The sequence below is a fragment of the Anguilla rostrata genome, chromosome 4 (genome assembly GCF_018555375.3).
Source record: "Anguilla rostrata isolate EN2019 chromosome 4, ASM1855537v3, whole genome shotgun sequence".
NCBI classification, from domain to species: domain Eukaryota; kingdom Metazoa; phylum Chordata; class Actinopteri; order Anguilliformes; family Anguillidae; genus Anguilla; species Anguilla rostrata.
The window spans coordinates 64,121,163-64,135,191 of NC_057936.1; the positions used below are offsets into that span (position 1 = coordinate 64,121,163).

The following is a 14,029-nucleotide window of genomic DNA, read 5'->3' on the forward strand; positions in this document are numbered from 1 at the left end:
TGCGGTGAGATATATAACTTCGCTGGCAAACACGTGAAAGTTGGGACAGGCCAGGAGAATATATTTTGTTGCTATTATCTTGAGCGCTACTTGGTTTCAGCCGTCTAATTAAATCCCCAGCTGACGCATAATGACTACAATTAGGCTGACTGCTGACTGTAAACAAATGCACGCGTGCATGAGCAAGGCCTTGAAGTTCACACATCGTGTAGTTCTGCACAGTATCACCTCGCATTGAATCTGGAGAAATGATAAGCTCTTTACAAATTTGACCTTTAAAAATACAATTTGATATAGAAGTCGGTTCTCTTCTTGCAGTGACGATCTGGGCAATCAAAGAAGGTGGCAATGCAAGGGATTGTGTAGCAAATCAGATGTAGGGGTGATTAGGTGTCCAGATGGAGAGAGAGAGAGTTCATTTATTTCTTTTTTTTTGTGGTCTTTTTGGCCAGGACATCAGGGTTAACACTTGTACTCTTTCAAAGAGTGCCATGGGATCTTTAATGACCAGAGAGAGTGCAGAATTCAGCTGAATTTATTTTTTCAAAGGCCAGCACAGTGGTTGCAAAACCCCAGCACTGTGCTGTGCAGAGACATTGGATTCTGTGGAGATCGAGGAAACAGTGCCCCCTGCTGGCACACAAACACTTATTCAGTCAACAGCTGAGATTTCCCAGGTGGTGGTCTGCCAACCACATACTAACCAAGCACAGACCGGCTTAGTTTACACATTTAGCCACGAGAACAGGCACAAGGTGTTATGACTGCAAGAACCCTCTGAACCTACTTTAATAACTACCGAATATAGTCAGAATGCATACATGAAAGATCAGCTCTCACACAACAGCAGTATGAAAATAAAAACATTTTTATTTTTTATTTTCTAATGGGTAATTAGAAATTCCTTCGGTCAGAAACACTCCACGTACTTTCACTTTTAAACGTTTCCTGCACCAGACTTGCCAGCTAAGGGCTGAGCTGCACAGCGCACATAGTGGGTGTGCTTTCGAGCGTGGCCCTCCAGTGAAGCGCGGGCAGAGGAGAGATTATCCTCACCAGAACCAGAACCAGAACACCGCGTGGACCTACATACAGAAATGTGCTCACACACATACTGTAAGATTGCTCTAAACTGCTAGGCTTATATGGGCCTAGAAATAAAGGGCTCTGAAAAGCTTCTCTGACTTGTCTCCATAGGAGAACCTTTTTAGTACGGTTGGCAGCGTAGTATAATGGGTAAGGTGCTGGTCTTGTAACCTAAAGGTCCTGGATTCTATTCCCGGGTAGGTCACTGCTGTTGTACCCTTGAGCAAGGTACTTAACCTGCATTGCTTCAGTATACATCCAGCTGTATAAATGAATGCAATGTAAATGCTATGTAAGAGTTGTGTAAGTTGCTCTGGATAAGAACGTCTGCCAAATGCCTGTAATGTAATTCTTTATGAAACCCTCTATGGTAGGTGTTAAAATTGTGAAAGCTGCCAGGCTGAACCATTTTTTCCTGACAAAGAGCCCATGAACTAGTCGGGGTTCTTCTGTCCTCTCTCAAAGCCTTTTATTCAATTTCTCACTTTAATGAGAACATCGGTTGCAACTCATTTAGGAGGGGAATGAATGGTCTTTAATATTTTCTCAAATTTTAGCCTAATCAAGAGGCATATGTACAGCATGTGTAGGCTACACCATAAAATGCATCATCAATTAAATGACTGAACTTAATGGAAAAAAGGGCATACCCCGTCCTAACCCCTACAAAACCGTTTGATGAGGTCATTATAAAATGGTGGCCTTACATTTTATGACCACTGTTGTGATAAAATATAAACCCGAGAAGCGATATCAATAATTGAATCGCTATTTATTTCGGAATTTACGGCCAAGAGCCAGCACATTTTTATGTTGTGATTGTGTGGGTATTTTTAATTTAGTCCACGAGAGGGCTCTGTATACTTAACGTGCACTTTTCTATAACGCAATATCTCCTCATCCTGCAACCTGACGGTGTTATTGCTTTTCACTGCGCTGCCTCTGGCGAGTGAAAAAGCACTCTTGATGCGAAATATTAACAAATCACGACCATCAGCGTTGAGTATGTGGAGCTAAAAAAACAACGCCCACACTGCATCGCTTTTTGACCGCACTTGAAGAGCCCCGATAATGTCATTACAGTTGGAGGAGGGTAAGCCACATTGGACGTCCTGCTAGCTAGCAGCAAATATTCAAATAAAAAATATGACATTCGAGTTGGCCATTATTTAACGTATGGGAACACACGTGGGTCCTTCGGATGTTTAGCTAGCAAAGTAACGAAAGATAAATGAATTAACGGAAATGTTTCTAGATATGTGTTTAACATCAGTTAGCTAATGTTAGCTGTCTTGCAATGGTATTGTAAAATACAGACAGCTTGCTAATGCTACTAGACTGGTTATTCGGTTTGCTCAATTGTCTGGTTAACTGTTAGCCAGCCTCGCTCTTTTGCTGAATGTTTGTGGGTATCTTAGCACAGAGCTATGATAGCTTGCAATGTAGCAAACTAGCCATCGCGTCCGCAGGGTTGTGCACGTAAATTGTGTGCTTAGGAAAGGAGAAGCTAGCAGTCAAATAGGTACTGTTGCTGTAACTAGCCACAGGCTAGCCAGCTGCAAGTCTGGACTAGACCTAGTCAAACTTGGCTTAGCCTAGCTAAGTTTGGTCAACCCTTTGAATGTGATACTTATTTACGTTAACTTGGCTGCCTAGCTAGATTAGCTAGCGTTATGAGCTGCTAATTAACTTTGCACTTTAAGTGTGTACTGTTAGCCACTCTGGTTCAAATAGTAGCTGAATTAGCCGACCAATGCTAATTAATTCTTAAATTCAGGATACACAGAAAAGCTTTAGTTTTAAGGTTCGCACCTCTACCGAGAAACGTGCTGCCTATCAAAGACAACTTGCTAATATGATGACGTAATTTCTAGGTTCAGCGCTTCTAAAACACCTGTCGAACACTATCTACCAGTTAGGCTGTGTAAATAGCTGGTCTATAAATGTATGCGTTTTGTTAAACGGCAGGGGAACTATTTATGATGAACATATGCATTATCCAAGAGTTTGCTACACAAAACGTACAAATACAACAAATACATTTTTAAGGTATTTAAAATAGTGCCCATTTTAATGCCGTGAAACCAAATGTTCTTTACTCGTAATGTGCCGTTGACAGAGTAGGCATAATTTACTTGTTATCTCTACTTATTAAACTCCATTTGGCAAGGTGTTTAGGAACATTTATTTTTTATACTGGAAATGACTTCCTTATATATTGTGTCAAATACGTAAGTTATTTCGCATTGTAGTGCCGTTAGGTATTTAACATTAGATACAGACAAGGAAGTAATCAGACAAGGAAGTGATTTTCTTTAGTCTTTGTTTGTTTGACGTGTATTGGCGAAGCTTGGATAGAAGCACGTGCGTGGTGAGCATTTTGAGAATGCGTTTATTGATTTTTTTTCCCCTCCTTTTAAGGGCTGTGAAATCTTAATCAATGATCCTTCGACAGCTGGTGTCAAGGGGGCTGGTACCTCAACTGCGTGGCGGAATAAGTAGCGTCTCGAGCAGAAAGAAGCTGTTAGTTGAGATGGCACGACCTAGCTCAGGTAAGGGTAATACATTTTTTTTTTTTTTAAACACTTACCTTTTCAGTACAGAGATTTCTGTACAGAGTGGTGATGCCTGATACCAGTACACTGATCATTATATTTGAATAGATCTTTGACATAGTTTTTTGTTATTGTTGTTGTAAACAATAGCAATTAAAATGTTTCAGGGAGATGTCTGACATGTACAGTATTCTGATAAAAAAATATATGTGTATGGAAAACCCTGTGCATTTACAGAGGAGGGTAAGGGTTTGGGAAGAGATTAAGTTCTGCTTTGTGGAAGGCAATCTATGGATTTTTCAGTTCCAGTATGGTGTCTTACAGTCCTGCCATACAAAAATGGCCGAAAATATAATCAAGGATAATTGTGTTTGTGATATCACAACAGGTTAAAAACAAATATTTAAAAAAAAATTCCTGGAGTGTATCCATGATAAGTGGGTTTAGAGCAACTGCTTGAGAGTTAACGTGCACTTGTACGCTCTGGATAAGAGCATCTGCTAAATGCCTGTAATGTAATGTAATGTGCTTCTGGCTGTTCTGACGATTTCCCACATTTCAACCACGTACATGCAGGGGATGGTTTTGTATTCAGGCAGTTCTAGCTTTGGCTTAATTTGTTCCCATTGTACTGTGGTTGAATTGTTGTCCTGTGTGCCATGAATTGAAGACAGGATTGCTCTAAAAATTTCACTCATGGGTTACAGTCGTGCTATGAATTCATCCAGATTCTCTCTCGCTCTCTTTCACTCACCTCTCTCTCTCTCTCTCTGTTTGTCTCTCTCTGTCTCTCTCTCTCTTTGTCTCTCTGTCTCTCTCTCTCCTCCGTCTCTCTCTGTCCCCCCTCTCTCTCTCTCTCTCTCTTTGTCTCCCTGTCTCTCTCTCTCTGTCTCTCTCCTCTCTCTCTTTGTCTCTCTCTCTCCCCCCCTTTCTCTCTCCCCCTCTCTCTCTGTCTCCCCCCCCTCCCTCCCCCCCCCCCCCCCCCTCGTCTCTCTCTCTCAACCTGCAGACCTGGCGGAATTTCGGAAGGTCTTTTCCGAAGCCAAGCACGTGGTGATCCTGACGGGGGCGGGGGTGAGCGCGGAGAGCGGGGTGCCCACGTTCCGGGGTGCAGGCGGGTACTGGAGGACGTGGCAGGCGCAGGTAAAAAAAAAACCCCCGGCACCTGGGTACGGGCGCGGTTCACACCCCCCTCGCGCAGTTTAACACGCACAGGGGGCGCAGCTCTGCTGGCTGTGGAGCCTGAGGCCATGGTTTATCAAACTCGATAAGCATTCATTCATCCATTCATTTATTTATTTATTTAATCTTTATTTACCCAGGGTAGGTTCGCTGAGCACAGATGCTTTTTTGCAGCAAACGCCCTGCTTCACACTGATACACATTCACACCCGGGAGCTGCCCAGTACAACCACAACCCTCTATTGTTGGCCACTGAGCAGCTCCACTGGAGGGAGAGAACATTTTTTTTGCTTGTGTTCTGCCAATGCTGCCTAAAAAGTGTTTTTTTTTTTTTTTACTTTTTACTTTTTACTTTTTTGGCAGCTTGGTAACAACATGTTTTTATTTGTTTTATTTCGTTTGACGCAACCCGGCTTCAGGGTGGTCTTGTCATGTGGAATCCACATGAATCCGCAAACAGCATGCTGGAGAAAACTGAAAGGAGGAGAGAACCCTTGTGCAACGGCGGCCGCTATCAGTAAACAAGATAACCGATGCTAACGTCAGTCAGGAGCAGCGGTAGCGTAGGGACCGCCTTGCGGGAACACGGCCGCCGTTTCCAAGGTTATCACCCTCGTCCGGAGTGACCTTTCACATCATGTGACCACGGCAGGAAAACAAGGGGAGAGCAAAACGGAACAGAACAGCTTTAGCTTCCCCCTGGGGCAACTTAAGGTGAAGCAGTCTGCGTGCAAGAAATTAAACAATTTACCCTGAATTGCATTAAGAAATAAAGTTACAGAAAATTGCATTTAGAAATTTCTAAATTACATTGCTATTACTGCAAATTAGAAGTGAAGAATTGTTTTGAGGGAATCCGAAAATGAAGTGAAACATTGAAATTATGGTGTGCTGTGTCATCGATGAGGTGAACAGATGTTGGCACAACAGTTTTCCATCTCTGTTTGAAGATTGAGTCAATGCGGAAAGGACTCAGCAGTGAGGCTGTATCTGAGGGTTTTTTTCTGTATGTAAGGATCCCTTGAAAGTGCTCTCATTTGAATGTAGGAGATTTGTGATTGTTAAAGTGCTTGGATTTCTTGAAAGGTTTAGTCAAATGTTTTTTTTTTTGTTTTTGTTTTTTAAAATGTAGTTGGCCAGAGGATATGCAGGTCAGTTCATGCATTGTGAAATTACTGACCGCTGCATTCTGTTTTCCTTGGCGCACATTTCCCTGATGACCTTTGTCCAGTGTGAGGGTGGGATTTTCAGGTGTTTTTTTTGTTTTTGACTTGTGTCAGGTACTGTGTAGGTGAGCCCCGGTAAGGGGTTTGTCTCTTCATTTCCGTTCATTGTTTCCTGGTTCCTCTGACCCCCCCTGCCCCCCCCCCCAGGACCTAGCCACGCCCGTGGCCTTCTCGCGGAACCCGTCGCGCGTGTGGGAGTTCTACCACTACCGGCGCGAGGTGATGCTGACCAAGAGCCCGAACGCGGCGCACCTGGCCATCGCCGAGTGCGAGGCGCGGCTGAGCCGGCAGGGCCGGGCGGTGACCGTGATCACGCAGAACATCGACGAGCTGCACCGCCGCGCCGGGTCCCGGCACATCATGGAGATCCACGGTGAGCGCCGGCCGCCGACCCGCTAGCCGGGCGTTAGCACGTTAGCCGTATCCTGTGCGCCCGGCTCTGGTACCAGCGTGTCTTTTAGAGAGCGCCCCTGCCCTGGGCAGCGCCAGTGTGAAATTCCTCTGCGGCCTCTGGTTTCAGGCTGCAGTTACGCGCCTCGCGGGGCGGCGATGCTCGACACACCGCCGGGCCGACCCGCTAGCCGGGCTTCCCGCTCGCTTCCTTCGTCCGCGTCCTGTAATGCCGTGGAAGGCGGTTCGCCGGTGTCCCAGTGCGGCCATCTTTCTTTCCTCGCTGGCTCGGGGTCGCTCTCCGGCACGTTTAGCCGTATCGGTCTGTTGGCGGTTCTAACGGTCAAACTGGCCGTGGGTCGCTGGAGAAGGACAGCAAGTGCCTCTGTATGGGGGGGAATGTATTCGGAATGTAACCTGCCTCAATATTTATGTCCCCTTTTGCAAATGTGGCACTGTTGCTAGTGTAACCCTGGTTAGCTGGCACCAAGAAAAAGATCCTGTTGACACTGCAAATCTTAATGTCATCAAGGAAGCTCATGGAAAAGGTAAACCTGGTTTTAGCGGGAACACCTCAGGAATAAAGCTGAATAAAGAGCCGTTTCCTTTTCCGCGAAGGAGCTCCTGCAAATTCCGTCGCTCCGCCGGTGTGGAGGAATGCGGTAACCATGGCAACAGACCCCGAGCGCACACGCCCGTGGAAGGCGACAGGAGGCGCGTCAGCTGACCGGGGGAAAATCCCGCCATCCTGAGTCTGTGTGTGTGAAACAGCGGGGGGGGCATTTCGGCGCCAACAGGGCAGTCACTCATATGAGGGGTGGTCTGCTTATCGCAGAGCCACTGGCTACCACCGGTCAGAAAGGGAAGCCAGGATACTGCCCAGCCTGCTGCTACCTGTGTAAGACCAGCATTGCTGATAATCCACTCTTGTGTGTACCTGTGTCTTCAGGAAGTCTCTTCAAGACCCGCTGTACCAGCTGTGGGAACGTAGCCGCCAATCACAACAGTCCGATATGTCCTGCTTTGGAAGGCAAAGGGTAAGGCATCATCATCATCATCATCATCATCATCATCATCATCATTTCCCTCTTGCTGTTGATGTAAAGCTAATGAAGACCCAGCCTCATCTCTATTCAAAATATCTATTACTGCTTTAAAGGAAACCTTGTGAATGCTTGTGTCGTCTTTTGTTTTCAGTGACACTCTCTTAATCAGAATGCTCGTAGGGTCATAGGTCGTAGGGTTGTAGGGAGACCGTTGCATGTCTTGATTCTCGAACCCTTGTCTCCCCAGAGCCCCGGACCCAGACACCATTGATGCCCAGATCCCCGTGGAGGACCTGCCGAGGTTTGTGGCCTTTTTTTAACGACGGCTTCACCTCCGGGCTAAGGGAGCCCAGAGAACGCTCTCTTTAACTCCCGCCTTCAGACCCAGATGATCCCCTCTGGAGTAATGCAATGAGCATGTTCAGCACACGATTCATTTTAACCAAAAACCTTTAAATTGTCCAAAATTGTATGTGCATTAGGTGCATTAGCAGAGAGCTTCCACTACTGATGAATGTTTTGGAGAAGATAAAAATCTGGTGAGATTTTGATAGTAGAGATGAGTAAGTAACCGATATGGCGGGTTGACCTTGTCCACAGTCAGTCACTCTGAGTCGCTCTGTTGCATGGAGATGAATCGGTGAATCCCATTTATGCAACGTTTTGTCAGTACTTACACAGGCACGCTCTACACCTAATTATCCTAAAAATGTATATGCATTAATGTGGTTCTTTATGTTCATCGCAAGTTTGTGGATTTTCTTGATAGGAGACATTGTTCTTGAAGATAGGCGCAGACATATATGTTGCTGTTACATGCTCCTACCACAAGGGGGCAGTGGAGGAACATGAGAAAACACATCCTCACTGAGCACCATTGCTTTACTCCCACGCGTAATATTCAGCCCAGGGGGGTTGAGGTAAAACGAATTTCCCCTCGTCTTGCCTGGGTTTGTTAACATCTCCTGCACTGTTAATGACTGTGCCAGTCAAAAGAACAGGTTGACTGCTATATATATATTTTTTTTATAGGCTTTTTATTTTTTGCGATTTTCAATCAGGCGTCAAGCACCCTAAGATTCCATTTCCGTTCTGTGTAACAGATCATTATCATGTCGCTGATCATCTTCTGACTCGATTTCCTGGCCGAATTAAGAGATGAGAGAAGGACTGTTTTCTCGGCAGATATAAGGGAAAATGTGTTGGTGTAGAACGTTTGTGTGCGTTCCGTCGTGTAATTTAGTGTACAGTTTGAAAAGACCTGAACAGATGACGGTGTATCACAGACATTATAAACTGAGGAACATGTTGTCAGCACTTTAAATGCTGTGTGTACTGTCTGTGAGCTTATATGTATATAAGTTATGTGTGCATTTGTGTATGTGTGCTTGTGTGTGCATTCCGTATATGCACGTATGTACATTACATATGTATATGTATTCATGAATATGTATAGTTGTGTGTGTACATGTGTATAGTTTGCGCACATGTATGTGTGTGTATATGTATACTTGGATGCATTGGAGGTGCTGTGGCAGTACCTGAAACGAGCAGTTCATGCTCAAAAACCGACCAATTTATCTGAATGAAAGCAGTTCTGCAAAGAAGAGTGGGCTAAAATTCCTCCACAGCGATGTGAAAGACTGATATCACATTGTGACAACAACTGTGCAGTAATAGAGGATATCAGGAAGGGGGAAAATATTTTTTCATGGGATTATTTATATATATTTATGTATGTACATACATATATGTACACCTATATGTATGTATATTTGTGTGTGTATGTACAAAGTTGCATGTGTGGATACCGTTCTCAGGTGTGAGGAGAGTGGCTGTAACGGACTGCTCAGGCCCAACGTGGTTTGGTTCGGGGAGACCCTGGACGCGGACATCCTGACGCAGGTGGAGAGGGAGCTGGAGACCTGTGACCTCTGCTTGGTGGTGAGTTGAGCGCCCCCCTCCCCCCCCCCGTCACCCTCCCAAAACGGGGTCAGACAAAATGTCACCGGTTGTTTTCCCGGCAGCCGGGAACTGAGGAGGAACCGAGGAGGAACTGGCTGTCCTTACGCGACCCGGTAGCATCGCGCCGCGTGCGTTAGCACGTTAGCCTGTTAGCCGTATCCTGCGCGCCTGGCTCCTTACGAGCCGTCCTTACGCGACCCAGTAGCATCGCGCGCGCGCTAGCACGTTAGCCCGTTAGCCGTATCCTGTGCGCCTGGCTTCGTACCAGCGTGTCTTTTAGAGAGCGCTCCGGCCCTGGGCAGCGCCAGTGTGAAATTCCTCTGCGGCCTCCGGCGGTGGCGGCGGCAATGCTCGGCCGCGTCTTTTAACGGGAAAGGGGGGCCGCGCGAGAGGATGGTAGCGACCTCGTCACGGCGAAACCGAATTAGCCTTTTGGGCGCTATGATATCGACGACGTCAAAATCGACCCCGACGCTCCAGGAAACGCATCGCTCATACGCGCTGGCTCCCGCGATTATAATGTGGCAGATCTCATTAACTTTTCACTCCAGAAGGGTTGGTTCAATTAAAATGGTAATTCCTTTTTTTTATTTTTTTTTTTAATGCTGGCGCCTCCTCCTCCTGCTCCTTAGACTTCATTTTGTATGAAATCGGGCGATTTATTCAGCGCGCAAAATTTAGCGGTTTGACCTGGAGTGCCTTGGCGGTATTTGGTGTCACGTCGGCATGGCCGACAGGGCAGAATCCCTTCTGGAAGCTTCTGTACAGACTGAAAGTGCTTTGCCTTCAGCCCGGTTGGCTCGTGCTGAGGTGGCGGCGGCTGGCCTGGCGCTGTTGAGCTGTGCCACGCTGGCACCGGCGCTGACTCTGGCCACGCCCTGACAGCACGCCCTGTCCTGTGATTGGCAGGTTGGCACCTCCTCCATCGTGTACCCGGCGGCCATATTTGCCCCCCAGGTCGCTGCCAGAGGGGTCCCGTGGCAGAGTTCAACATGGAGGACACCCCCGCCACCATGCGCTTCAGGTGGGTCAGGGGCTGAGCGATGTGGGAGGGGGGGGGAGGGGTCGGGGGACCGAGTGATGAGGGATGGGGAGGGGGATGGGGAGGGGGTGGAGGCAGAGGACCAAGCGATGAGGGATGAGGAGGAGGAGGGGAGGGGGAGGGGGAGGGGGGGGGCGGAGCAATGAGGGAGGGGTAGGGGGAGAGAGAGTGAGTGAGAGAGAGAGAGTGAGTGAGGGTCAGGGTTAGGGTTAGGGTGTGTTAAGGACAGTTAAAGAAAGCAGAGGGATCTGTGGGTAGGGAGGCTGAGGTCAGGGCTGTGTGGGGAAATTTCTAGGAGTCCTGGGCAGGTGCACGCTGTCCAGCCCCCCACACACTGACCCCCCCACCCCCCACTTCTGGACGGCCCGCTGACACCAGAGCTGGCCGGTGGGGGCAGCCAAAACAGGAGACATCCGGTATGAGTGTGAGCCCCCCCCACTCTCTCTCTCTCTCTCTCTTCCCTGCAATGCTGTGGTTGGTTGATGGTTCCCATTCAATCTGTGCCCTAATCCAGTGACTGGGCCGTGTTAGCCTGTTAGCATTTCATTACATTTTATTCCATTACAGTGCATTACCTTACATTGCATTGCATTCAGTTAGCATTGATTGGGGTGGGGGGGGCGAGGGGGGGGCGCGTTGTTTTCTTTCTGTGGCTGGAACGTTGGGGCTCAAACCTCAGTGTACGATGTCTGTCTGTCACCCCGCTCGGTTGGACAGAGGGACTGACTGCTGTCTCTCTCTCTCTCCCCCCCCCCACCCCCCCCACCCCCCACGTGGGTTTCGGGTCACAGGTTCCATTTCCAGGGCCCCTGCGGCACCACCCTGCCCCCCGCCCTGGCACGCCACGAGACGGAGACCATCTGAAGGAAGCCGCCTTCTCCCCCCCCCCCCAAACGGAGAGCACTTGGTACATCCCAACTGCCACAGGCTAGCTGGAGAGCCCTCTGGTCCACTTCCAAAAATGGATTTGAAGCCCTGTGTCACCTCTGTGTTTTTACTGTGTAATTCTTCTGGGAGTTTGGATGGGGAAGGGGGGGGGGGGGGGGTGGGGATTTTGTTACAGATGCTACTGCAGCCCTCCCCCGTACATCCCTGGGTTTGTGAATGGAAGCGTTTTGTGTGTGACTTGCTCTGACACTTCACTAATAGGTGTGACTGCGCAGCAGGAAACCAAGGGGGTGCTGGGGGCCGTTTTGGAGAGGTGGGGGGGTGGGGGTGTGTAGTTGCAATGGGGATAAACACATTTAAATATTAGGGATGATTTTATGTTTGTCTGCACTGTAGTCAGAAATGAAGTAATTTCATTTAGAAGTTTTTTTACCCCCCCCCCATTCAGGACATTGACCGGCACATCGTTTAGGGGCAATTGGCACGAAATCTTCTTGGAATGAAGGATTGTAAAGGTTGCAAGTGCATTCGAGAACACTAGTTTTACCGATTGAGTGGGTTTATAACGCGGGGAAGTCTTGGGTGCTCTGGGGCGGGTGTCGTCACCACGGTAACCGGATGACCGATCGCTTGTGAGCGTTGTCGCTGCGGAGAATGCTTTGCCTCCACAAGTGGGGGTGTCCACGTCTGGAGGAACAGGACCCCAATCCCCCACCCCCCCCAGCACTTGTGCAAAGCATTTCACCGAATCGCGGCGTCTTCACCTCTCTGTCTCCACATCCATGCTGCTCAGATGCTTTTGGTTTTTTTTTGTTTTTTTTTGGGTTGTAATCCTATGCAACTGTTATTTACTTGACGATAAAAAAGGCAATTTCTCCAACTTCCCTTTGTGTGCGATGTCATTTCCTGTCCCCTTGTCCGTTTTCCTGCGTTTTGCCGTTTTGCGGGGGGGTGGAATTTCCCGGGCCGAAGGAGGAAGAGGAGGAGGCTGAGGAAGAGGCTCTGCAGGCACCCGTGTGGCCAGCCAGCTGGCGGTGTTTACAGCAGCGCTGCTGGTGAAGCGCGCAGACGGCAGAGGCCAGTGTTCAACCGCCTTTCTTTAGCCTGTCCCACGTTCTGCCGTTTGGCGCTGGACGCTCCACGGGACAGAGCGGACCGGGGTCCACGAAACGCCGTGCTCTGCGCCGTGTCCATGTTTCCCGAACCTTGTGCCCCCTTTTCTCCTGTTTCGGGTGGGGAGGAGGGGGCTGGGGATGTGCTTTTATTTTATCGCACAAGCGCACACTGCTCTCTCCGGTGTGTGAGCTGGAACAGTTACAGCAGTGCTTCCCAACCCCCCCCCCCCCCCCTCCTCCTCCTCCTTCCCCCCCCCGTCCCCTCCCCCGCACCTTCTCCCAGCTTTGGATTTCTCACTGCTAAATATAGCCGTCACTGCGGCGGAGAGATAGACGGGAACCTGCGTCTGTCAATTAACCGGAGAAAACGCGCGGCTCTTAGCGCTCGTCTTCCGGAACGTCCCGCGGTTTTACCAGACGCTTTTCAGCGTCTTGCGCGGCAGAGAAGAAAGAAAGAAAGAAAAAAAAAAAACGCCGAAGCAGACCTGCTGAGAGCTCTGTGTGTGTGTGTGTGTGTGTGTGTGTGTGTGTGTGTGTGTGTTTTCTTTCGCGGAAGAGCTTCGGTGTTGCTATTTGCGTGAAGCGCGCTCAGACGTGAAATGCAGGAACGCGCCGAGACGCGCGGGCTGCCATGACAGCCGCCCCGGCCTCAGGAACACGGAGTACCGCAGCGCCGCGCCTCTTTGGGCACCATTTTATAAACGCCGTCACCTGACATGGTGCTTACCATCTTTAAAAAAAAAATTAAAATAAATAAATCTTTTTTTGTCAATCCTGTCATTTCCTAATGAGCACTTTGTGAAACACAAATAAGCCTGATAGGTCTGATAGTTGTACAGGTTATACAACCGACTGTATAAGGCCTGGACTTTAAGGTTGTGTCCAGCAGTGATGCAGGTGCCCTAATACCAAAGCAGGCTACAGGTGCTCCATTAACCAAAGCAGGCTACAGGTGCTCCATTAACCAAAGCAGACTACAGGTGTCCCACTAACAGGTGTCCCACTAACCAAAGCAGGCTACATGTGCTCCATTTACCAAAGCAGGCTACAGGTGTCCCACTAACCAAAGCAGGCTACAGGTGCTCCATTAACCAAAGCAGGCTACAGGTGTCCCACTAACCAAAGCAGGCTACAGGTGCTCCACTAACCAAAGCAGGCTACAGGTGCTCCATTAACCAAAGCAGGCTACAGGTGCTCCATTAACCAAAGCAGGCTACAGGTGCCCCACTAACCAAAGCAGGCTACAGGTGTCCCACTAACCAAAGCAGGCTACAGGTGTCCCACTAACCAAAGCAGGCTACAGGTGCTCCACTAACCAAAGCTAACCAAAGCAGGCTACAGGTGCTCCCACAACCAAAGCAGGCTACAGGTGTCCCACTAACCAAAGCAGGCTACAGGTGTCCCACTAACCAAAGCAGGCTACAGGTGTCCCACTAACCAAAGCAGTTGGGGGGTGGAGGGGCGAGGGGGGGGGAGGTAGTTTCTGGCATCCTGTCAGGCGTGCTATAAAGCATGCAGCGAAAAAGAAAATCGG

At 48.7% G+C, this 14,029-nt stretch overlaps 1 protein-coding gene across 1 annotated transcript; it reads left to right on the forward strand.

The window, feature by feature from the left end:
• Positions 1–1,994: 1,994 nt before the first annotated feature.
• On the forward strand, positions 1,995–11,501 carry sirt5 (sirtuin 5). Its single transcript, XM_064333866.1, is given in 10 exon segments — positions 1,995–2,179; positions 3,508–3,638; positions 4,651–4,784; positions 6,197–6,422; positions 7,389–7,476; positions 7,733–7,786; positions 9,306–9,429; positions 10,360–10,420; positions 10,423–10,474; positions 11,284–11,501. Coding segments are annotated over 9 exon segments (924 nt in total). The 5' UTR covers positions 1,995–2,179; positions 3,508–3,526; the 3' UTR covers positions 11,357–11,501.
• Positions 11,502–14,029: the final 2,528 nt, after the last annotated feature.